Raw genomic sequence first — 25,678 nt, 5'->3', positions numbered from 1 at the left:
GGGATTAAAACGGTGTACAAACTTATGATGTTATTTTTAAAAAACAGACAGGGAGGGGAAGATCTTAGTTCTACTTTTTCTAAAAATTTACCATTTTAGTTTTTACCACAGTAGAGCGTGCGTAAAAATGGACAGTTGACAAGTGGAGGCTAAAGAACAGAACCACAGCAGGTCCATAAGCATTTAAATAAGGTCTTGCAGATATAGGAAAAAACAAGTCAACTATTCTAAATTAAACAGCAAAAACATAACATGGTATTCTTCCCTAATAAAGGAATGAATTTGAATTAAAAAGAAGGATTTTTCCTGAACTTTCAGGATGAGAGATGCAACAAACGATACGTTTATTTTGAGTCTTCCTAAGAGGTTCCAATAACCGCGTCTGGGGCAGAACTTGCTTTTTTTAAATTATTTTGGACATCTGCTTAGTACTCAGAGATACAAAGGCACCCAATTCATACCAAACTGGGCTTTCATTATTTGAAACACCTGTGAAGTTCTCCGTTTGCAAATTGTTCTTTTGCTCGGGTATAAACTCAAAGACCTTTATCGCAGCTAAACATGGTAAAGGGATTCTGAGACCGCATTTCGACACTTGCGCACGAGGTGAAAACAACAGAAAACAAGCTATCGCAGCTCGTAATTAGAGTGAAACGCATACGCTGTCGAGTCAAAGAAGTGTTTGTTATTGCTGGAAGGTGGTTTTTAAAAGCTGGACTGATTACCAGCTCATTTAAGTCTGTATTCCACACGTCAAAGGGCCGCTGGAGCCGCCGACTCCAAAGGCAACCGCAGATCAGTGCTGGGATGCGGGGGGTGACAGCAGTGAGGGAATTAGTGATGTGATAACTGTCAACACACAATCAGCTGTGCGGTATAGTTACAACGCTCACACTGTTTAGACTGGACTTATTAGATTTCTGAACATAGACTCGAATCGGTTGCAAAACAGCCCAAGCTGTCACTCACTTAGACTCTCAGAAGCGCGCTTCTGATTGACTGTGCTTCTTTTATTTTTATTTTTTGATAGGCGCATGTTGATGGCTATTGAAACAAGCCTTTGACATCCAAACATGCAGCCGAGAATGGAGTTCATCCGCTCTCAGCAACCAAAATGATGAAATATGACGACACAAAAGCCTGTTCAAACTCTGTGAAGCATGGACAAACGAGAAGCCCCACTAATGAGCGCTATCGTCTGAGCATGACGGCAATAGCCAGCCAAAAACAAAAAAAAACCTCCCTTTTTTACAAGAAACATGACTTATATAATAGTAACAGGTCGTCAAGCTGAATTTCTTTAATGTTTGAGGCGACGATGTAAGGAAGCGGATTCACTGATGGGCTTGATTCATGTGGTGAAGCTGTGAGAGAGAAAGAGAAGCAAACCACTTTTGTTGACAGTTAGCTTTTACCTTTGGGTCAGCAGTCAGCAGCTTAAAAGCCTCATACACCTGCCTCTCTTTGACACCGCCCCCGAGGTCCAGGAAATTAGCTGGCTTTCCTCCATGGAGGTCAATGATGTCACATGTTGCCATGGCCAGACCGGCTCCGTTCACTGAAAGAAAAAAAAACAAAATTATATATATATATATAAAGCATAGCAAGACATCAGCAGAAGTAAACAGGTACTGAACACCTCAATAACTTTCTCTGTAAATATTAGACTTGGAATTCAACTCAAGCACTCAAATCAATATAAATTAGTCCATAAATTGAGATATGGGTAATCGATTGAAATCTGTCAGTGCAAATAATAATTATATCAACTACTTTAGTCCTATTTGTTGACCTACAAAGGTTTCTCAACAGCAAAGTAAAATAACTCAGGATCTTCTAAACCTTAGAAGGTTGAAAAATATACTAGTGACAGCAGCTACAGAGACTCAGAATCTAATATTGAAGACATTTATATGTATGATCTGAAAATAGAAAGAACATAATTTCATCACACACCATCTTCAACCAGGTGCTTCCTACATAATTTCTCTATAAAGATGTGTAAAACTTACCACTACAGTAATACATTCATTTGTCATGGCCTCTTCCACTCACTGCACAAGACTTCACTACTGGACAAAACTCATATTTAGTAGCCCAGTGAACGTTTTTGATGTCATAGCACACATCATGATTAATGATGAAATGGCGTCGTTCATAGTTCTTCAAAAAAAAAAAAAAAAAGTAGGGCTGTCTTGACATTGATCCCAAACACAGAGGCAAAGAACTGAAGATAGTTGAGAAAAGGAACGGTCATCAGAACCTTTAAGCTTTGATGACACATGATGTGGAAGAATTGGTCAGAATTACATCTAAGCAATGAACGTGACTAGATCACTCAGACAAGTGACATCTGGAACGTGTCATACATTTTTTTAAATAATATTTATTAAATATATTTCATAGCATCTGTGTAATTTATTTCTCTATCTTTTTCACACAAAAGTTAAAAACTCAGTTGTGTTGATTTCCTTACAGGTGTGACATACTTGGATTGTTTCAGAAATCAAGCTTGAAATTTATGAGTTATTAGTGATACATTTAGTAGAAAAAAAGAGTTAACATTTCCAATTGAATGAGACTCAGCTGTATTTTTTTTATAATGGATTTATCTAACTGTCTGCACAACCACCCTGCTGGGTTGTGCAGGGGCCAGTGGCACAAGTATGTCTTACCTCATTTGGTTTACACAAGCTGAAATTGCGTCCTGGCAAGCTCCCCCTCTGACTGAGGTCTCAGTAAAGGGGAAATTTGCTTTAACAGCTGTCACTTTGGTGCCTTACGGAGCTCTCAAGGAAGCTGCGGGGTCTTAAAAGCTGTTGTTACTTTAAGAGAGTGGAAGCAGGGGATGCAGAATTGGGGGGAGGTGAGCGGGTGTGACGAGGGTGTTAACACACATTAATGTGTTTAGGAGGCTACGGGGTAAGGAGCGAGAGCACCTGTTAGTGCTGCTGTACACTGTAAAAGCTTTGATTTATGACAAGAGAGGAGGCCTTTAATGAGAATGCTAACAATCTGGCTCACTGGAGACTTTCTGGGCGGATTATGGCTAATTAAAATCCATTGGTTATGGCAGCGTTCGTTTCTGGAGTCTTCAGAAAGCTGCTTGTAATGTAAACGAGAGCTACAGCGGTTTCCTTCACTTTCCCCTCCCCACAGTTTTTGCTGTAAGACGGTCAAAGCTATTAGCCAGGAGGTGTCCACCTACGGACAGTGACTCATTTATTTGTTGGTGTTTGTGTGTCGGGGTGAACGCGGTCTGTGACAGGGCTCTGTCCTCCTACCAAAGCAGGCAATGTTTCCGTCCATTCCGATGTATTTAAGATCCCACTTGGCTGCCTCCATCTCCGTGGCGTCGCTCTCCGTCATGTCATCCATGGCGAACACATCTTTCTGACGGAACTCGGCGTTGTCGTCAAAGTTGATCTTGGCATCGAAGCAGACCACTAGGAAGACAGGTGGGCAAAAAAGACAGGACGGTGAAGGCGGAGTCGGCAAGAAAAACACAAACTGGGAAATGGCAAAGAAGGTTGAGGAACTGAACAAGATAAATGGAAACTAATTATGATTTTTAAAAACATTAGATGATTGAGCAAAGAGAGTCACGGTCGTGGTTATTTCAAAGTTTCACTCATTAATTTATGTGCTTTTGATGCTGATAGACGTGTAAATGGAAAAAAATAAATGTTTTCAAACTAATTTAAAACTAAACAACAAGGCCTACATGTAACCACAGTACACATAGTTTTATATTTAGATGGCATACCCCCACCGATTTGGAGCGTTTACGTGGGATGCCATCAAGCTGTGTGGAAATGTAAACAAAACGCACTCTGGTCGTCTGCTGAAGTCAGTATTCCGGCGTAAAAAGCGGAAACTGTTATCTAACTTCATATGGCTTTAATTTTAAAAAATATACACACTTTCATAAAACCACCTAAAATAAATAAATATTACATTGTTCTGTCTATTTTGTGTCAGGTAGGTTTCATTCCCCAACTATTATGTTGCTAATCAGCATCATTTCATAGTTTAAAATTTTTGGGTGCGTACTTTTGTGCGTAAGTTTTTGGTGAGTTCCTGCTGCCGCATGTTTAGATGTTACAGAGAATTTTCCCACATCTCATGAAGACCTAGAGAACAGAGCTAATGACCAGCTTAGTTAAATAGTGTGTACTGAAATGGGAAAACATTAAAACACGTGCAGAAAAGTGGCCCCTCGGGAATATGGATGATACTTCCTGATCCGTTAGCTTCTTCCCTTGCACGCTATTTTTGAGCGTATCGTGCAGCCTGAAGTCCCAGGATTCAATCTAATGATGGTTGCAACAAATACATTTTATAATTTGTGTTTGATTTATTTACTTAAACATTTACTTAAAATTGAGCTCAATTCCAGTTCCTTAAAGGATCTCTGAGGTTCTTTAAACTCAATAATAATATGGATAATTAAAGCAGGGCAGATGCTCATATCCAATCAATGGTATTTATTCAAAATTTTAGAAGACTGATTGAAATACTTTGAGTTTGTTCCTTACCAGACAAATATGCTAGTAGCAAGAGTATGTTAGCTTGCGGATAGCTAGCATAAAATAAAAAAGTAATATTTCCTTTACAGCTCTTTTAATTTTTTACAAGTTACAAAATATCTAGACCTATAATCAAAATCTTAAGGTTTTAATAAATCTATATAATTTTTTATTATGCAACTACACTGTAGGCTACAGATAAATACAACACAAACAAGCTATAGAAAAGAAAGAAAAATACTGAAGTATGATTGTTTCAAACAATACACTTTAGTTTTGAAATATACATTAATAAAATCAATTGAACAGTTATGGTTTTAAATATGTTTACATTTTTAAAAATGGATATACTTTTCTTTAAGACATGGTAAATGGCTACATGCACAGACTCAGTTGTATATGCTTAAATATTGACCTTCCAGCACACAGAACAGAAATATTTAAATAGCTACGCATAAACCTTTTATCCTGTCATTATTCATATTTTTTAAAATAAAGTACACTTTAACACAAATCTGATTTTAGCCTGCGACATTAAAGATGCAAGTAATCTTGCTGCAATGTCTTGACAGAACACATCACATTATATCTGTTCAGTGTTGGAGACGATAAAAATTGATCTTATGTACCTTTTTTCCTTTCTTTCTTTGAAAGAATGTTAAAAAAAAAAACAAGTTCGGCACAAGTTTAACAAAAATCAGTGTTGCAAGGTCGGACATGATTTGTTGTGACGGTAAAATGTCGTTGTCAGATGAATGATGAGGACCTGAAATATAAACCCGTTAACCTGAATTTGAGTCACATTGTGTAGATTTTTACTGTGGGAACAAGTTACAAAATGATGTAAAATTATTTCAACATGTAGATTAAATTTGGCCAATTTGCAAGCTATAAAAGAGTAAGAGCTTGCGTGAAATTTAAGGATGGTAGTTGCAATAAAATGTTACTGTACCACCGCTGGATCTTTAAATACACCAGAGAAGTGAATAAAAATACTCTAATAGAAGCCATTTTAGGACCTAATATGGCACATCTCCAGGAAGTCTGTTTTTAATCAACTTTTTTTGGGGTCAGCTCGCACACAACAGGAGAATCAGACAGTCTAGGATTTATTTTAAACTGATGCAGAAACCGTCACCCTGAGAGAGTCACAGCTCTCTTAAGCTAACATAAACACCATAAAGCTATTTCACAGACACCTTAACTGTGACAGTCACAAAGAGATGGTCTGAATTCGACCTAAACTCACAAACCCAAAGATACGCGCACACACCTCCAAATACAAGCCAGTTAATGGGAAAAGGGGAGAAAGAAGATTCAAATAAAATCAAGGAGCATCAAAACAACACATAAATATTTTAATGCAGTTGCTGTTATAATGGAGACAGCGACAATAAGCCTTAAACCTGGACAGGACTTCTCACGGGAACCCTAAAAGGCAGTGCATGTTCTAAGAATGAAGCACATGAGTAACCCATTGAAAGCTGCTCTGATCAGAAAATAACCTTCTATCTAAATGTTCCCAAACACAAAAGGGTTCAAGGGCAGAAGACAAAGCTAAATGTCAAGCTGGGGGTCTTCCTTATCCCTTAATGTTGCTCGTAAAGATGGCCTGGGTTTTTCTTCCTATGTAATATTTTATTAAAATTGCACAATACCAATTTAATGTAGTACTTCGCCAACGTCAGCGTCATTAGCGGCTAGCAGTTTGATTAAAGCAAACCGAGCAGGGCTAGTGTGAATGTAGTGTAGTGCAGTGTGGCTCAGCTCATAGTTAAAACACGCTGAACATCATCAAGTCGTTTTCCTTTTCTGCCAGATGCTTTGTGCATCATTTCAATAGTTGCTTCTGTGGATTAAAGCGGTAAGAGGCTAAAGCGAGCTGTTATAAAGAGAACCTATTTTAGGGGTTTTGTAACCTTTAATTTCAATTTGTCCTAATCTCCCTTTCATGTGTAAGGAATAAGGAAGATTCCTGGAGCCTCCTCCTTTATTACTCACGCAAGTGACTAAACTCTTGATAATTACTGAGGTCTTAATGGGGTTTATGGAGTCTGGCCCAGAACATCCATACGTACCAATAATAAATTGGCTTTGGGTTTTAGAAACATAGGAAAATATATCAGAGAAAAATGTAAATTATTTCTAATAGTAACTTAAAAGAACTCCTCTGATGTCTGCTACTAATCTAAATGTAGCTCCTGGCGTTTTCAGGACCTGGAATTACCCTGATTCCCTTTTCCCAGAAACATATCTAATTGATAGATTTCATTTTTATTTGTTTGACTGTTTTCTGAATCATACTGAGACTGTGGTTCACCAGGGAAGCATGAGAGGCTGCTTTTTTTTGTTACTTCTGGATGAGCTTAAAAATCGCTATCAGAACTGAAGCAGCAGCATGGTGTGAAAATACAGAGCTCTGCTCCCTGAAGCCATCTGTATTTTGAAGCAGATAAAGTCATGTTGACAAGTGGCTGATGTCAGTGTGCTGCAATTAGAGCACACTTCACATTCTGTAACGCGTTCAGGCCTGAGATGATAGCATCTTTGCAACTCGCTGTGTTCTTTCACTTTATTTTATTTTATTTTACTAAAATAAATACAATTCTGGAAATCATTAACATGGAGAAAAAAAATTAAATGCAAAAGACGCACGAACAGTGAGCCGTTTCTCTGTGAAACACGGTACCTTGTCCTTCGGGAGTCTCTCCGAGCGGATTGACTTCAACTTGAGTGGCGTCGACTTTCAGGAACAGATCATAGAGCCTCTTAATCTGATCCGCTGCCTGCAAAGTCCACAGACGACAATAATTACCTGATGGTTTGACTCGGAGCACTCAGCCCCCACCGAGGCCACTCGGCTTCTGCACACAAGCTGTGTGAAAACAGGGCAAATCGGCTCCCAACATCGCCCCCGTTAGAGCCCGTTCTACATCGAGAACGGGATGTAGACAATAATTAATTTTCTATCTTTAAAGACCAGCTAGGCAAGAAATCGAGGACAAATCAACACACTTCAATTTTTTTTTTACATGTATAGGATTATGGCAACATCTCTGCAGCTGCAACATATTGTAGCTTTTGATTTAATGTCTTGGATTTTTAAGTCCGAACAGCACCTTGCAAAAACCTGATTCAACTTTGTTACAAACATAAACTTTTATTTTTTGGTAGGACTTTATGTGACAGTCTAATACATAGAAGTGTATCATTCTGTAGTAGGGCAGGGTGAAACATAGGTTTATGGTTTTTTTTTTTTGCAAATAAAAGTCTGAGAAGTGCAGAGTGCTTTTTTTCTTATAAGCCAGTCCTGCTTTAAACGTCTCCAAAGCTTCATCTCTGCTGTTCTTCTAACGTTGTTTGTTTTCTCTAACAAACTGTGCAGACTTCACAGACCCACTGTGAGATAAATGACATTAAATTTACTAACCAGCTGACTTTTAGTAAAGTGACTGGTCCCACTTTATTGTAATTTTGGGGCATCCGGAACAAAAAGAAAACATGCACACCACACTTCTAACATTTTCATTTGTGAATAAAATCTTGAACTGTGTGTCACTTTACTTCCACTTTAAAACTACACACTATTCAACCGCATTTCAAGTCCATATAAAATACAAAGAAGTCTGTGGCTGTGAAAAGATGTATGTGACATGACTGAACCTTTCTTTAAACTGCTTGAGTACGGCAATCAAAAGCAAAACTGATTCCACAGCTAAAGTCCACAATTTTGTCCTTATTCAAACTGCAGAAGACTTCATCTATTCCTCTTTAAAAAAAACAGCCCTGGCATGCACTGAACATCTCTTCTGTCCTCAAATAGCTTATTGGAAGCAGAAAAGTTATTTTTGAAGTTTTTTATTTTATCGGAATGAAAGAGTCTGGCAGCCGACTCGAAGGCAGCCAGGGCAAAAGCAAACTAACAATGCAGACATTTACCCAATCCTTTTCTATTTTCCCTCGTGCCTGTTCAAAATCAATGCCCTTTCAACACCCTGCAAATGGAAAAGATCACAAATAATGGGAGGAGTGGACTGGAGGGTAAAAGAGGGCATACAGGGGTATTGCACAATCAAAAGCAAACATGCATTCAACTCTAGTTTGTCTAACTTATATGTGCTTCATGTGTTGTAGTTGTCAGCTTAATCAGATTTTTTTGTCCCGTTGAAAAGCAAACAAATTACTGACCTGATGCCAAAAGACAAAGAGAGTTTCAAATCAACTCGTCCAGGCGCACGTTCTCATTTGGACTGCGAGGCCTGGGCTCGTCTTCCCTCATTTAATGGGCAGATGAAGGTGAATGAAGGTGAATTTTAAAAGTTGGGGTTGAAAAGAAAACAAACCTTCTTGTTTCACAGACCAGATGTTACAGAGGGAGGATGTCCTGCTAACCGCAAGGTCCCAAAATAAACTGATCCCAAAATCACCGTGTGGCTGGTTCTGTCATTAGTGATGTCGGCTCCCCGAATCTATTTCTGTGTCCTGACTTACTACCAGCTACAACCATCTAACACCTGGCAGGTGAGTCCGTTGTAATGACCCTTCAACGTGTTGCCCGTGGGAAACTAATAACAGAAGAAGGACGGCATGTTTGCAAATGCAAACCCGTCCCGTCTGTATGCACACATGAATTGCAAAATCTGTCTGCCGCCTCTTAGCATTGTAGCTTTAAAGCCTTCGGTGGGCTCATTACCTGTCTTTGCAGAGGTCCTTTGAAACCCAAATTAGCTGCCATGCGAAGCGCCTGGTCGTCTTGCACGCCTTTATATATATCTATGACTTCCTGGAGGAACAGCACAGCACAAGGAGAAGAGACATGAAACAACTGAAGAAAGGGAGAGAGGAAGTGGGGAGAAAAGCACCAAAACAAAAACAGAGCCATCCTGTCATATATTTAGAAAGGGAACTTATGTCTGTCCTGTTTCTCTGTATGGCAGATATCAAAGATGTTTCCTGGTTCAGTTGAGAGGATGGTCAGTAAGTCTCCACTTTTATAAAACCATAATGTTGACATATGGGTTAGTAGGTGGCATTTTACCTGTTTTGCCGCATTGATTCGATGCTTAACTTGTTTTTCAGATGAAAACAAGCTAAACATTGTGTGGGCTAAACTTATAAAGATGTGATTCCCCCGTTTTGTAAATGTGTCATTTTGCTTCAAACATCAATTTTAAGTATTAATTTCTCCTATCACACAAACTGGAAACTGCAGCGACCAATAAAGTCTCGCTTGCGGTCGTCATTCCATTGAGATCATCGTTGTAACGGTTAGCGTAACTCTTATTTTGTCAGTGAAAACCCATATTTGTCCAATACTACTCGCATATTATCCGATTCCACCATTATTAGCGTTTTCCAGATAACCCTTGTGTAGTAGTAATCTCCCTGGAAACCCAAGCATCCATATTGCTAAACTATATCCGGACACCGTACACTGTTGTGTGATCAACCTAATGTTTACTGTCTGCGTTATGGGAAGCACTCGCTTGTGTGACATGTAGATGTGGTGTTTAAATCAAATGAATTGGATGTCTGCTCCTGGAAATGGCCCTGGAAAGGGTAATGAGGGGTAGAGAGAACCAAGACAGTAACAACTGAGCAAAGGATCATTAAGACGGTAATAAATGGAAGAAAGACGTCATGAACAGGAAAAGGAAAGGAAGGTGCAGAACATCCAACCTGGGCCATCAATAAGGGAGAGTGCAACCAATCATTACCTTTTTAAAACAAGAAGTAGATTGACGAGACGTAACTGAATTACTATGTTGACTTTTAAGAAAATTTATATTAAAAGAAAAGTGGAAAGGTGGTGTGTAGACGGAGGTATCACCAGGCAAACCCAAAGTTATCTTACTGTGTTGTCTCCTCTACACTTTTAGCTCACAACTTAATTTTTATACTGACACTGGAATAAATGCTATTATGTGACCAGATATACCAGATGAAGCAAAGTCCAAAAGGAACAAAACGAGAATTTTGCTGCAACTTATTCTGAAACTGTTTTCATGGGGTTTGATGTGGAGGACCACTGCTGAAAACTCACACTCCTGGCATTTTTATTCGCTTGTATTTATAAAATACAGGCGATTTATCATTAACAAATGATGAATTTTGTTAATAATAATTTTTTGTTGATTAAATTAATGGGTGGGGCGTTTGGAAAAATTGACATCAAATTTTAGATGTCGTCAACCTCTCGTGGTACTGACTGGTTACAACCTCTCAACAGGACCATACTTTAGAAAAATCAGAAATTCTTTGACTTCATTTTCCAGTGTGTTTTTCTCATTTGCTTATTTGTTAATTTACACTATACAAAGTCATCTACTTTGTACGAAGGAATACAGTGGAAAGGGAAATTTTTTTAGCCCTAAAATAAATGCATTTCAGTCCTGTTTCAGTCTTACGTACACACAAATATGTGAAATACAAATGAAAAATCAGATTTTTGGAGATCTCAGTTGATTAGTTTCAGACAGAAGAGTGAAATTAAAAGAAAAGTTCAGTTTATTTGTGTCCAGACCCTATAAAGGCTTTGGCATGTTTCCGTGCAATCAGAGACCTTTGTAATGCTTCTACAACTTGGACGTAGTTTGTTATCCGCCAAAGTTATTATACATAATTAAGACAGGCTCCTCATTGCAGACAGAGTTTAACATTGGATACTTAAAAACAGACTGAAAGGAAAGCTGCAGGTTAAGAACAATCCAGCACGTTCAGTGAAGGTACAGATCTGATGTGGAAAACCAAGAGCACAAACCGGAGGGTTCTGAAGCCATAAAGAGGCACATCTGAAAATACAGCCAGAGAAAAATGGTGATCAAAGATCTTTTACTTGACTGTTAAATAGTAATTATGAGCACAACCAAGAGTTGCTGAATGTTTGCTATCATCCCGGCACTTCTCTAATCAGGCCATTAAAGTAGAGTTAAAGTAGGACAGAAAAGCTTTGAATGGAGCGAAGCTTTAAAATTCAACAGCATGTTCGTCCAAAGCTTACTACCAAAAAAAAAGCACATGAAACACCTGGCTTCAGCTAGCTAATGTTTGGACCTAAAAGCAACTCTAAAAAGAAAAATAAATTACTCAAAGCTGTAACCCGATGCTCATCATCCAGCTTAATTTAGTTTAAATATGTCCGCCAAGAAAAAAAAAAACATGGTGAAAACAACTTAATCTCGTGCCAAGCTCATGAAACATTTTTAATCCCTTTAAAAATAATAAGAATAAAAAAAACATTCATGCCAAAAATAATCTTTGTCTGAAAACACTCCATCGGAGATGTAGAGCCAAAGCTTTACAATGCACTGACCTCTGACCTTGGAAGTTTCATGAGTATATGTGACAAGATGAAGGCATATGTGGTGCTTAAAGTTGTCCATCTGTTAACAGTGGCAGGGACTTGCCAAATAGCTCCCATTGAAGATTAATGAGAAGCAATAGAAAGCATAAACAGCCTTTTAATGTGTCTCCGTTTGTTTAAATTGAGGCCCAACATGCCGCTGTAGAGACACAAGAATCAACCGGATGAGCAAGAAAACCCTCTTTAAATTTTAGCTCGGTAACTTGGCCCAACTTCAAATCAAAATAAAACGCTAAATGCTCACTAGTTTTCCCAAAGGAACAATCTTGTTAAGCGTCAGTGGATGCTTTTGTAAAACACTCAAGCAACAACTACTTCTAATTCTGCAAATAAATTTAGACTTCCTGTCAATATCTCCATATTTCAAACCAGAAGTAACGTACCTTAAAGATGAGCTCTGGGGTGGTGTCGGCCACCTCTTCAATGTCCATCCCTCCCTGGGGGCTCCCCACCATTACTGGACCATTACAGGCCCGGTCCATTAGGATGGCAAAATACGTCTCTCTGCTTATATCCAGAGCCTCAGCGACCATCACCTGGACATGAAGAGGAAAACGTGAAGTGGCAGACAGAGCAGTGTGGCATCATGTTTTTATCCTCTACACAATATACCAGAACGTCATTGAGATGTTATTTTATTTCAACAGCTTGGTAAAAAACTTTAATTCTTTTTTTTTTCTTATTTCCTTGTAAGTTGTGAGAATAAGCCACAAAAGGTCAGTGCTACAGAAGCTGGCTGTTCACAGAGTCTTCACCTGAGCATACTCATGAAGGTTCAGTGGAAGGAAAAAATAAAACAAAGCTCATTCAAGAGTTCTTCAAGATTCACCACACACAGCCATGTCCTACAGCTGTAGCCCTGTAGGATATGGGCTACTGCTGTGACAGATTGTACAACATCAGCTGTGACTGTTCACAGAGTGTTCTATCAAACTATGTTAAAATATGGTTATGAAGAAAATCCCAATCAAGAAAGAGTGGGCATGGACTGGTACGTCTGCAACTTAAGCTTCCGAGTCCCACAGGCTGATTGCTTCCACACCACACTTCTTCCTTCCACTCAATTTTCTATTAATATGTATGGGAAAAGGCGCTCTGTCACAGTCAGATTAGAAATCTTTTATGCCTTGTTGAAGATGTCAGTGACTGTCTGCCAACATGTCTGTAATAAATTTTTTTGTCCATTCTGTAATATCATAAAATAATTAGAAGCTGAATTTTTGTTGTTTTATTACCTGAAAAACATAATTACCAGAACTAAGCATTTATATTCATAAAATCTTTATTTTTTGTTCTATTTATTCTTACTCTTATTTGAGATGCAGATGCTAATTAAGAGGAATGCCCACTTTAAGTGACTTTACAATTGGATTTTTCTATCTTTTACTGAGAAACATTTTCTCATTGTTTACCAAACCAACACAAGTACTGTAAGAAGGTAGGTTCCACATGCTAACACGGGTTATGAGTCGGACCTTTCAAGAAACATTGCACAAATCAAGGAGCAAACAGATAAAAACTAAGAGAAGGAAAGAGGGCATTTGGGAGGGAAAAAGCAAACAGGACACCATCCGCATCGGTTAAGGAGGAGTGGGTTTTCTTGGTACGATGTCTGCTTGAACAAGGATATTTCCTTCCACTTCTCACCTGTGTGAATGAGAATGGACAGCTCTCTCTAAACTTCATGTTAAAAGACTTGGCCCTCCATTTCCCTGTCCAAACGCTGCCGTCCCCAGTCACTGAAACAAGTCTCTGGAGTTCATTTTCATTTCAGTCTCTGCTCACAAACCAAACGCATGTTTTCACCCCGGTCCTCCTCCGATCGCTGTTTCCCTGATAAGTCTGATTTTGTGTCATCCTGTGGTGTTCCTCACCCGACACCTACATTCCCCTCCCTCCCTGCCTTGTCATCCATCAATCAGTGTCATGATGTCGGCAAATCGAATGCAGAGGTACGGGGTCCTTTTTTCAGGTGGGTGTGAGTTCAACACAAGAATAACAACAACAATAACCTGATTTCCTGCACTGTAAGCAGTACGGTGGATGTCCAGACAAAAAGACAACTCTACTCTAGCTCAACTAATTAAAAAAAACAAAACAGATCGTTTGCCGTTCCTTTGAGACAACTGAACTCAAAGTTGTTTGAGTGACTTTAGCCGAGGCTAACTGGATCCCACCTGTAAACTCTGCAGCAGGAATGAGGAGGAGGAGTAGTGAAGAAGGATGATGAGGGGAAAGGAGAAAGAAGAGGAGTGCAGGAGCCACACACACTAAGCAAAAACTGAGAGGGCTTCATCACCTGGAAATGTCTGCTGTGAGGAGGTACCGCATGCAGCGAACGAGCAGGAAAAATAAAAAATAAAAGTCATATTCCAGCTTGTTAGTGGCACATAGTAACAGTTGTTTACCAAACACTTTAAATTCACACTGGGCCTGGCTCAATTTATGCAACAAGCCTGAACACCAGGCAGCACAAACCCGCAGTAAACAACAGCGGACAGCTACTGCTTATATGCAGGAGAGGGAACTCGGAGCCAGACATTCATATTACAGAGCAGCATTACTGGCATTACTGGACTCGGAGAAACGAGGTCAAGAAAAAAAAAACAAACACACACACAAAAAAAACAACATAATAAAAACATTAAGAAAGAGAAAAGTGGATTTTTCTTTCTCCTTTAGCTCACCGTTTTCACTTTCACTCCATCTTTGGGCGTCTGCTTGGTAATCAGGTTGAAGCCGAGCATCCTTTTAGCCAGCTCGCCAACAACTGCGGGGCTGAAAGTGGAGAGACGGCGCTTAAAACAACATCCATCACCATAATGGCCGCTTTTTACGACTTCCTAATAGCATTGCCCATATTCTACCTCACTCTGGGGATTACTACATCATACGCTGCCTCGCCGAGGTGTTTATGCTCCTTGAGTTTTCACAGTTTGTCAAGTTTGCGACTAGGGCCGCGCGACATGTCACGACTACATCATCGCTGCGACGTCGGGTGCACTTAATCCTTCTAACAACAATCTAGTCCAAGCGTAATGAGTTCGCACCTCGCCCCCTCAGGGGGTCTCCTTGGAGTAGACGCTCAAACCTGACACAGCTGCTGAAGATCACCAAGCTGGAAACTCACACAACCAACACAGCGGTGGAGGGGGGGCAGGAATTGTTGATTTATTGCTAGTGATGTCGCCATAGTTGTGTTTTCTGATTTTGTGCAGGATGAGCTACAACTATATAATTTTTTTCCCCCCGTGAAAACGTTATTTTTAATCAACACAAAGCGGTGCCTTATTGTAAAGTGGAAAAAAGGATAACTCTTAAAAAAAGAATGTGAAAGACATCTGTTCAGCTTATGCTAACTACTCAGTCCAACGCTCCTAAGAACAGTGTAAACTGCATAACAGAGGAGCATTGCTGTGCTGACGTTCTTAAAGAGACAGAGGCCCAATATCAATGCGTCAAATTGCAAGTTATGTTTGATATATACAGCATTCTTATAACAACTTACAGTAACGTTGATGCTAAATTGTGCTACAAAACGGCACTGTGCATGGAAAGCACGTACTAACACCGGCCCATTAAGAAAAGTGACTACTTCTTGAGGGCTCTGATACAGATGGTTGTAAATGAGCTTCTCCTTATTCTCTCTGCCTAAAAGTTCCCAGCAAACCAGAGCTGCTTCTGTAAGCCTGCTCTGGTTTAGTAAGAGAATACAAATGAAGCTGGAGGTCGGGGGGGATGCATTCATTCTTTGATAAATGGCGGCGGTGTGAACCGTGCTCTCATGTCACTGTCTTGGGACGATGATCTTCAGCGTGTCTCACTTAAGAAAAAAAAAACAACTTTTAGGAAGATTTTAAACTGCAAGGTAAGATTGCTGCTGATGCACGCCTGCGACAAATGTCATGAATCACCTTTTTTTTTTTTTCTATTTTTGCCTTTAATGCCACAGTAAGTGGTAGCAACAATTGGTAAAAAGGAGACACTTCTTCAGGTGCTGGGAGAAAATAGGGGAAAAGAGACGCTTTTTCAAGTTGCAGCTTAGATTTCTGAAAGAAAGAAAATGCAGATTTTTGCTCAGGCCGTCACTGGAGGAGCACATTCAGCACACTTGGTGGTGCAAAGTGTAACAGCTAACCTTTAAGCTGCTTTTTTCACCATTTAATTAAAAGGAGTTCCTCCCCCCAAAAAATACAGAGTAAGGGAAGAGAAATATTTGCAGCAAAAGAAATCCTGACAGTGTCTTTGTGCTTAAGTACCATCTTCAGAAAGCCCACCCTAAAAGCTGCTGCCACTGGGGAAAATAACATGAATCTATCTCCTACAGTTATTCTCAGTTTTGAATAGCACATAACGGAACACTTACTCCTTAGTTAAGTGCACTCCCCCTTTGAGGCCACTGTCGAACACACCCTTGCCTCTCCCACCAGCCAGAATCTGAGCTTTCAGGACTATTTCCTTGGCATCTGAAACAGGAGACAGAGAACATATTAAGGAGGGGGAAAAAAAATAAAAACTCAGGAGAAGTTAGACAGATCACTTAAGATATGGGTTTATCCCCTCAGACAACACCTTGAGCCGGTAACTTATTTGTCTGTAGGATTGAAAAGGGAAGCGAGGTGGAAAACAGAGGGGTGTAAAGAAGACAAGAGAAGAATACAGATTATGAGAGAGTAAAAAGTTTGCACTCCTGTTCAGAACTCTCCATCATAGCTACGGCATGTTAATGCGATTACAAATATCGCCGGAGGTGTTGAGTTTAAGGCACATGAAGCTAAAATTAACAAAACATTTTCAAAACTACAGTTGACAGATCAGAAACACTAATGTAGATGTTTGGCTTTTTGTTAAATCTGCAACAGCAAAAACACAGAAAAGCAATCACCCTGTATGGAAATCATTTTACTTAGATTAGAATATTATTGTGGTTGTAGGACATTAAGCGTAAAATGAAAAGCAGCGTCATTTTAAAAAAACTGTTGCAGACTGATGCCTTGAACGGCATATTTTTATCATATTTCGGAGGCAGAAAATCTAAAAATCTTTGCAGTATGAAACATGTATGGATGCAAGTCAGCTCTTTCTGATCTTAATTTTGTGACTGTAGTAGAGGTTTCTCTCAAACATTACTGATCAGGCTTTTCCTTTACAGGTTATGGACAACACACAGTAAAATGAAAAGCATATTTGAGCAAATGCTGTATTCATTTCAATAAATGTAGTGTTTCCCCCAGTGCAACATAAGCCTGGCGGGCCACCGGGCTTTACTTGTGCTCCCACCAGGCTAAGCACTGCTAATTTATTTAAGTCTTTTTAAAATGTTTGCATTTTTTAAGACTTTATAGTTGGTGTTCAGGTATCTTCAATCTTTCAATAACACATAATTATCAAGTGACATTTTCTAATTTCCTGTCAACTTTAAATATTTTTAACTCAAAACACCACTGGCTGCTGGATGAGTGACTGCCCTGGCACCCAACCACCAGGCTTAGCAAGGTTTTTCTGGGAAACCCTTTAGTGTAATTTTTTTTTTAACATAAGTTGCCAAAATGAGAAAAAGATAGTTTCTTGGTAAAGGTAGTAGTTTTCAACACAACAGAAAATGAAGAAATGATTTCAATTATTAACTTCTAAGCCTATCTACCACACTTTTATCTCCAATTTAGATAAGGCAATGTAATTTTATTTATATAGCACATTTCCAGCAACAAAGCAGTTTAAAGTACTTTACATAACTTAGAAAGAAATACAACAAAACAACAAAGCAAAGGAAAGGGCAAAATATAAAAAGAAAACAAAAAAGTATTAAACTACATATTGGTTCTCCATGTTTAAGAAGTATAAACTAGTAGGGGTTTTATCTGGATTCTTGTTCTGATAAGACTAGATGGTACTTTCTAAGTCTGTTCTAGATTTGTAAACTAACAGGAGTTTCTGCAGGTCTTGAGTTTAATGCTAAATGTTGATCTAAGGTAACGAATAGTTTCTCTAGAAAAACTAACAGGAGTTTCTCTGGATTCTAAGTTTGTTCAAATTCCTGCTCTGGGTTGAGTGAAGTATATGAACTAGATGCTCCTGTTCTGAGTTGCTAAATAAGTAAAAGTTCTCCACAATTATAAGGTAGAAGGACTTCAAACAAACGCTAAATCAAAGAGGAAAATGTATTCATGTGTTTACTGCGTAAAGTCAAAAAAAATATACATATATTTTGAGTCTGATGTATTTATTGAACTGGGGAAAAAATCAGTGCTTGACCCGGTCATCACCCGTCAGAACTGATCAAGAGGAAACGAGCCGACTGCAAACACTGGTGAGTAGTGGTGTAGAACAACATCTAAAGGGCATGACAACTAGAATTATTTAAATATTTCCTGTCAGTGAAGACTGTCTGGCAAACTGCTGTCAGGATGTGACTGTGTCTGGTGAAAGAGATTACAAGATATTACACCTACAAAGGAAGGTGGAGGCTTTATGCTCAATCCCCATAACTATCTGTTCTTGAAACTATTGTTTTGACATAAGAACAGAGATTCCTGAGTTACCCTGTGTTTGGTAGAGTCGACCAATTAAGATGCAAATCAAGGCGAGACTGGCCAACAACAATCAGCTACAATAATGTTGAAAAAGACTCCAATATTTTTTAAATAATTTGCATGGTAGCATTTTGGATGGCTCATCGAAAAAGTGACCGACTTGACATGATTGACAGTAGCAGGCTAAAGAAGGGTCGCCAATGATGCTACAGTTAGCATCTGCTTCTGAACTTCCAAGCAGTGGGAAACTACACGTCTGTTGTACAGTTTTTAATACATTTGGACTGTATTTAATCCTCTCTAGCTGAAAAATGTAAAGATACAGTAAACTGAACACATGTCATTTGAAAAAATTTGCCAAGTGAAATGAGTAATTTCAGTACTTCTGTGTCATCTTACCAAAAGAACTGAATCAGCCTTCGGGACTGTCCATGGCCACAGCAGCTAGATCAGGCAGTCTGTTTCTAGATAATATTTTGAAGGAACAGTTCATTATCATCTTCCAGCAAGGCGAAGTGGTACCTTTGCAATAAGTTAAGTCATGAAATATACTTGCTCAGATATATTGCTGCAGATTGGCTGTGCACAGTGTCATTGAATGGTCCAGTATAGTTCCAGTGGAAGGAACTCTCATTGCTGCAGCATGCCAGCACATTTTGGACGGTTTCAATGCCTACAGCTTTATGGGACCAGTTTGGGGATTGTCCGTTCCTGTGTCATCATTATGGTGAACCAGTGCAAAATGCAGAGCACTAAAGCTCTAGGTGCAGAAGAACTTGATTGGGTCCTAACCCTTAAATCATAACCCTGACCCAAAGATAGAAAGGTATTCTGATAAATCAACCAAAGGTGTTGTATCCCAAAGTTAAAATACTTTTGGGATGAATTAGCACATCAGTGTCTGACTTCACAAAACTCCTTCTAGATAATTACCAGAAACAAAATCCTGAACCTTGTGGGAAGCTTTCCCAGAGGCCGACAGACTCCGGACTTCAGGCTTCAAGTCCCAGAAGACTTAAAACAGTCAACATCAAATTAAACTCTAAGGATTCAGAAGAGGATGTCAGTCAAGTTTCACTGTGTGAAAGCAGACTAGTTAAATATGGCCTAAATTTTTCTACAACTTCAGATTCTTTAAAACACTGTTTATTATATGTGAACCTTCACTATGGTTCTAAAACCAAAGTGGGTTTTTTTAGTTTTCCCAAAAATGTTGATCAATTTTTTTTTGTTGTTGTTATTAACCCCTTAACAGGCGGTATCCCATCCATGGGACAAAGCTAGTTTGTTTGAATACTTTGCCTTTTTCGCCGCCAGTTAAGGGGTTAACTGATTCTCGTATATCGTCTTGTCTTTTTATCTGGATGGTTGATTGGTTGACACTTTACTGTTCATTTTAATCATCATGAGAATCCAACTATATGTAGAAAACATTTGTAGTAATTAAAGCAATAATAGCTCTTTGTTGTAGAGTTTTCCCTTTTTAGAGGACTTCTGCTATTAACATGACTACCTGCATAACAACAACCATATTAGGGGTTAATTTGGTGCAAGAACAGTGTCTTTGGATAGAAAGGAGGGAAAAAAACAACTTATCAAATGTTGGATGGTTTCACATGTCCTTGTCCTCATTAAATAACCAGCATGGCTTCATTTTGCTGTGACACACATGAAGAGAAGTCTCCCTCAGCCCACTTTAGACCTCCGTAGACAATCATCTTCTTTTGCATTTGGACCAAGGACTCCTGATAAAAGATGGTATCTAACTAAGTAATGATTATTCGGATGAGAGGGGGAAGGAATCAACCACTGTCAGACGAATCCCATCAGTGTGAAAAGAGCAGAAGAGGGACGATCTGTTGCAGTGAGAAAGACGCCTTGACCTTGTTGGTTGGAAAAAAAACACACACACACACACAAACACAAGCTGCTTCAATGACTTTGCGCTGGGAAAAAAAAAAAGAAAAAATTGGCACAGCGAAAACTGTCTAGGAGCTGAGAAGCCAAGAGAGCCGAAAAATGCTGTCTGAGCTCAGAGCTGCTGTAGTTTGAAAAGAAACCAGAGAAAATAGTCTCTGACAGGGCGACGGGGATTAAACCAACACTGTATAAGTAAGGCCTGCTCTGTGTGGAGAGCTAAGGGAGAGAAAGAGAGACGGGTGGGAGAATAAAGGTGCATTCATATGCAAAGGCCTTTGAAAGGAGTTATAAATGAATAAATATGTTAGTAAAAAAAACTGCTACTATGCAAAAAATTAAAGAGTTCAAAGCAAGATGAGGAAGAGTGTCCTGCGGACATGAGGAGAAAACGGGGACAGCACAGAGGAAATGACTTCTGCTATAACAGAAAAGAGAAAAAAAAAAGGGATACAAGCGGCAGAACAAAGATATTTAGGCCAACAGGGAGACCGGGTTGTTGGGGATGTGAAGGGAAGGTAAAAGATCCGACACGCTGACACAGATGATTGTAAAGCAGAGATATGCGGAATATATTATTCCACTATGTAACGCGTAAAGAGAGGTAATGGGGTGAGAACGAGGCAGGTGTTCACTCCTGCTGCACAAGTGTTTGACGGCAAACCTGCTTATTACGTGGCAAATCAGCAATTATAAATGGGTGCTGGAGAAGCAATCTGTGTGATAACTCAGAGGCTTGCGCAAGCATTCACACCCCTTCAACCTTTTCACATTAGTACCGTAGCCGTATGAAGGGTGTGTGGAAGGCTACCTCAGCCTTGTTTGGATGTACCATCTTCATGAAGAATACAGACAGCAAAAGATCAAAACGCTAAGGGATGCCACATGCTAGCTATGCCAACACCACATTTCCTCTAATTCCTGTAATTCATGTAAAGCATTTTGAACCTCCTTGTCACTGAAAAGATGTTATATAAACAAAATTACCTTACAAGCTAACACTACAAGCTAACACTGTAACATGGGGTTTGAGGTAACGTTTGCAACTGTGAAGTAGCCTATTAAACCTCATGGATGACATAAACTAAGAATGTCAGTTTATATATTCGGTTCACAGACAGTAAAATGACAGTCTTCTGTTTGAGCTCCCTAAGCGAGAAGAACTTCCTAAGAGCAAAGCCTCCGACCACTGCCCGTTATACTGAGGCAGTGGTAACATTTATCAACAGAAAATGATAAGGCAAATAGAAGTATATGGTGGCTAATTAAGCAATGATGAAACAACTGCATGACTAAATACAGTACATTTCAATAATTAACACTTATACTAAGTGATGTCTGCTCTTGTCATGCCAAAGGAGGAAGTGACACTTTTAAATTACATGGGTTTCAAAAGAAGGGCTGAATTGTCTCCTACTTCCTGTTTTTTCTCCTATTAGAGAAAAAGTATTGTCGTACTGTAATTGATTGGGTTTTGTTCTCCTAATTTAGAAAGAAACCTGTTCCTTTTAAAAAATATTGCCACGGCATTGACAACGGTATCAAATATTTTTAATATTGGGACTGCCCTACATTAAATGAGATATTAGAAAAAAACTGGATCCAAAAACAGAACATACTTTTAAATTTTCATCTATTTTCTTTTAAAACTATGTATTCCTATCCTACCACTTCAGAATAATGCCTTACTTTATGTTGAAAAGTACATCAAAATTTGTGGTTGTAACACAAAAAAATTTAAGCAAAAGTTCTGTTGCAGAACCGGAAGAATTTCTCTGCTTAAGAAACGGCACGCTTTGTGGAAATGCATGGAGAAGATAATGATGTCCTCAAAGATCACAGTGAACATGGGGCATGGTAAAGAGCAAGGTGACCATTAGCTGCTCCTGCTGATGCTGCTGTGACAGACAAGAGCTGGCCTCTAACGTTGAGGCCGAGGTTGGTCCATAATGAGCGTGGAGCAAAGTGTGGGGTGGATGGAAAAAAGAAGCAGCACTATGTTAAAAAAAAAAAAGAAATCACAAAGATGTTCGGCTTTTATGTTCGACTCAGATGGCGCAAAGTACGAGAGCAGAGAAGGTCACATGGTTGGATTTAATCAGCAAAGACACCAGCGAGAGCTGTTGGAGAGTCGGCGCTCAGGGTGTTCATGCAGCGGAAACATGCAGTATTAAATCTGTAAACATCGAGGTCAGCCTAATGAAGGGTGACGCCGATGTGTGTTCCATTAGACGACAATAAAATGCGCGTTCAGTCCGAGCTGCTTCCGTGAACGCGCGCCTCCATTACCGAGCGCAAGGCGAAGACAAGCCAGATAAATGAACAATTTCACTTGATGCAGCTGCTATAATTACAAATACCTCCTACAGAAAGGGCTCCGGTTATTAACAGAGTTAGAATCTTTTTTTTCCTTCTTCTTCTTCTTCTCGGGGGTGTAAGGGAAGGGATCTTGCATAATCAGTTCTCCACTTCCATTTGGATCATGCGAGGGCCCACTGTGAAGATGTAGAACAAGATTTTCATCTCCATTTATTTTCTGTTTCTTAGGGACACAGGGGAGGAGATTAAACATCGCACAACATCTCCAATCACATCACATGCGTTCTGAGTAATGCGACCATCATCCTCGGGCCTTACTCATTTCCCCGTAATGAGTGCAAATCAACTCGCAGCCCGCTCGCCTGTGACAGCAGCTGGCAGAGAGGATGCTACTTCGATACGAAGTCTCTCTTTTCACCCTGTTCATTTAGTGCGCAGCTAGAAAAGACCGATTCTCTTGGCCCACCCTCTTCTCTTTCCGAGGGGGCCCAACGGCGGCTAGCACCGCGGCTAGCTTTGGAATGATATTTAATTAAGCCGTGGAGGCTGTGCCACGAGGGAGATGCTGGCTGGTAGGGGAAAAGTTTAGGCAGAGGGCCAATCCAGAGACGGTAAGATCTGTCCACCATCTGCAACGGAGGAAGGAAAAGATGAGGGTGGGCTCTTCACTAGTATGTGTGTTGTAGAAGAAGTAGAAAACTGGGCAGTATCAGAGGACTTTTTGGGAGAAAGGCGGAAAAGTGTGAAAATTGCTTTAGATCAAAGATACTTTATTTATCCCAAAGAAAAAATCCATTTAGTTGCAACTCAAATCATCCTCAAAAAGTTAATGTGGGCAAGAAGAATCTCTGGCAGTTTTGAATGAATATGAAGGGGCATCTGAAGACTGTTGTTGTATGACATGCTAACATCTCAATATCCAGGCACCTGAGGCAATATTCTGTAGTAATGTGTCTTGGATGATATGTCCATTCAGTTGTTGGAGCGATGCTAATCCATCTCATTTGCTGTTGCCGCTCTCCTTTAAAGCTCCATCTGGCCATTTAGTCAGAATGTCAGCAGGAAGACATCAGAGTTGAAGATATGATCCTTACAGATTGTGATCGATTGAAAAGACGGTTTGAACTTCCTTTTTCTTTCTCTGCATCCATGAAGCCTCCTTTTAAACTCCTCTGGGATTGGAGGCCATAGTTCATTTATTTTGTTCGCTATTCAGGTAATAATCAGCTCCCAGTTTTAAAAACACATCATGTAAACTGTCCGAAATTAAAGAGGTAAGACAAAAAAATCCTTTCACATGCAATACCTCAGCCAAAATATTTATGAATAAAAGCTTGCGTAAAAGAACAAATCAGAACGACTGACATGCTGCCACCATGAGCGGCTCATGTCTGGAATCTAGAAAACAATCTACAGACAACTTAGCTAGCATCATTACAATTAATTGAAATAATTCCCAATGTCTCAAAGGATTCAAATTAAAACAGACTAACGCACATGTGCAACCTGAACATACCATACCCATAATGAAATATGATGCTCGCAGTATTATGCTATGGGGTTGCTTTTAACAAATAAATATGATTTCTTTTCAAAAATAGTTTGTTTATTATACATAAAATATGCCAAAACAGTAGGGGCAGACATACATTGAATTATTCCTTCAACGGGTCCTTATAAATCCATATAATCTCAACAACACTCGAACCAGAGACACCTTCAGCAGTTTGTTCAGGAAGAGTGATTCAAATACAGATTGGTATCTTTTCTGTCCATTTTTATTGTCATTACATGAAATAACTCAGCGAATGAAAAAGCAAAGTCTGAATTGCGCTAAATTGTGAACAAACAAATAGGGTGCCGTTAAACTTTTGTCAGCTTCAAGTTCTTTCAGGGGAACTCTGTTTTATTTGTTTACTGTGGAAGGGCACATGCAGGCTAAAGGGAGCAGTAGCTTTGCGTTCCTCTTTCATTCCATTTTAAATTGCTTTCATTTACTGCCAAATGGCATCTCTTTAAATAACTTCAATTACGATGTCAAAATGGACGATTAGGTTCAGGCTTACTGTCAAATTGCAATGGGGCTTTTTAGTGATGCACTAATAGAAGAAAAATGAAACCCATAACGGTAAAAGGCACCAAAGGCGATGGAGGATATTAACAACCTAAAAAAAGGTGACAACCTGGGGCTCATTTAATTATGTGAGCTAACAACGGTACGTCTGCATGGTTTTCTGTTTTATATATATTAAAGGGTCAACGCAGGTCAACAATTACTTGTGTAAATGTAATCAGTGTAATAGCATCGCCAACACATTGTATTTTAATTACATTTAAGTACGGTTAAACCCAGAGCGCAGGATAGGTCAAGATTAATTATAAAGCAGCCTGTGTGACGGTTTATATTTAAACACAGTTGTGAAGTTGCTTCTACCTCGCTCAAACATGGCTTTTTAGAAACCTTTACCATTTCAAGCGTTACAGACTGTAAAAAGGTCAGACACGCATATTTCTCTATCCATGCAGTGAGCGGAAAGTAAAATAAAATCAAACAGGTTTGCATATAAGGAGCTCTGGGTTTGACGGAAAGTACATTTGTTGCTTGTATGGTTGAGGTGAAAGGTCAGCCAGAGTTGCTGCTGTTGTGCAAGTAAGATCAGGACTGAGGATATAACGGGCTTAAAAATTTTTTATTTCAACACCGAAAACACCAAAGACAGCTATTTGTCCTGCCATGACTAAAAGATATCATTACCATTTCCATAGCACTGTCTCGTCTAGGTAAATCTACAAGCAATTTGTCTGTCTCTGTATCAACTGTAACAATGCCATCTGAGCGCTACTCAAAAGCGAAGGAATACCAGTGTCCCAGACGGACAGTGACACCTTTATGTGACACCTCCTGCACTCCCTGCCTGCATGACAGCTGAGTCCTCATTAGGGGAGAAGTCCACCTGCATTTCAGACACAGAAGGCACCACTAATGACAACCCAAGGTGGCCTAGGTCTCAGACAGA

General features: G+C 39.4%; 1 protein-coding gene across 1 annotated transcript in view; it reads right to left on the bottom strand.

The window, feature by feature from the left end:
- The window catches only part of suclg2 (succinate-CoA ligase GDP-forming subunit beta), a 120,344-nt gene that overhangs the window by 47,133 nt on the left and 47,533 nt on the right, over positions 1-25,678 (bottom strand). The window contains exons 3-9 of the mRNA XM_028002740.1: positions 16,259-16,358; positions 14,580-14,670; positions 12,276-12,428; positions 9,223-9,312; positions 7,219-7,315; positions 3,285-3,446; positions 1,416-1,558 (exon numbers count right to left, since the gene is read on the bottom strand). Coding sequence (XP_027858541.1) covers positions 1,416-1,558; positions 3,285-3,446; positions 7,219-7,315; positions 9,223-9,312; positions 12,276-12,428; positions 14,580-14,670; positions 16,259-16,358 — 836 coding nt within the window. The remainder of the gene's footprint in view (positions 1-1,415; positions 1,559-3,284; positions 3,447-7,218; positions 7,316-9,222; positions 9,313-12,275; positions 12,429-14,579; positions 14,671-16,258; positions 16,359-25,678) is intronic.

Source organism: Xiphophorus couchianus, chromosome 20, assembly GCF_001444195.1.
Source record: "Xiphophorus couchianus chromosome 20, X_couchianus-1.0, whole genome shotgun sequence".
NCBI classification, from domain to species: Eukaryota; Metazoa; Chordata; class Actinopteri; order Cyprinodontiformes; family Poeciliidae; genus Xiphophorus; species Xiphophorus couchianus.
The sequence above is the reverse complement of the archived record's forward strand: the minus strand, read 5'-3'. Positions and strand labels throughout refer to the sequence as shown.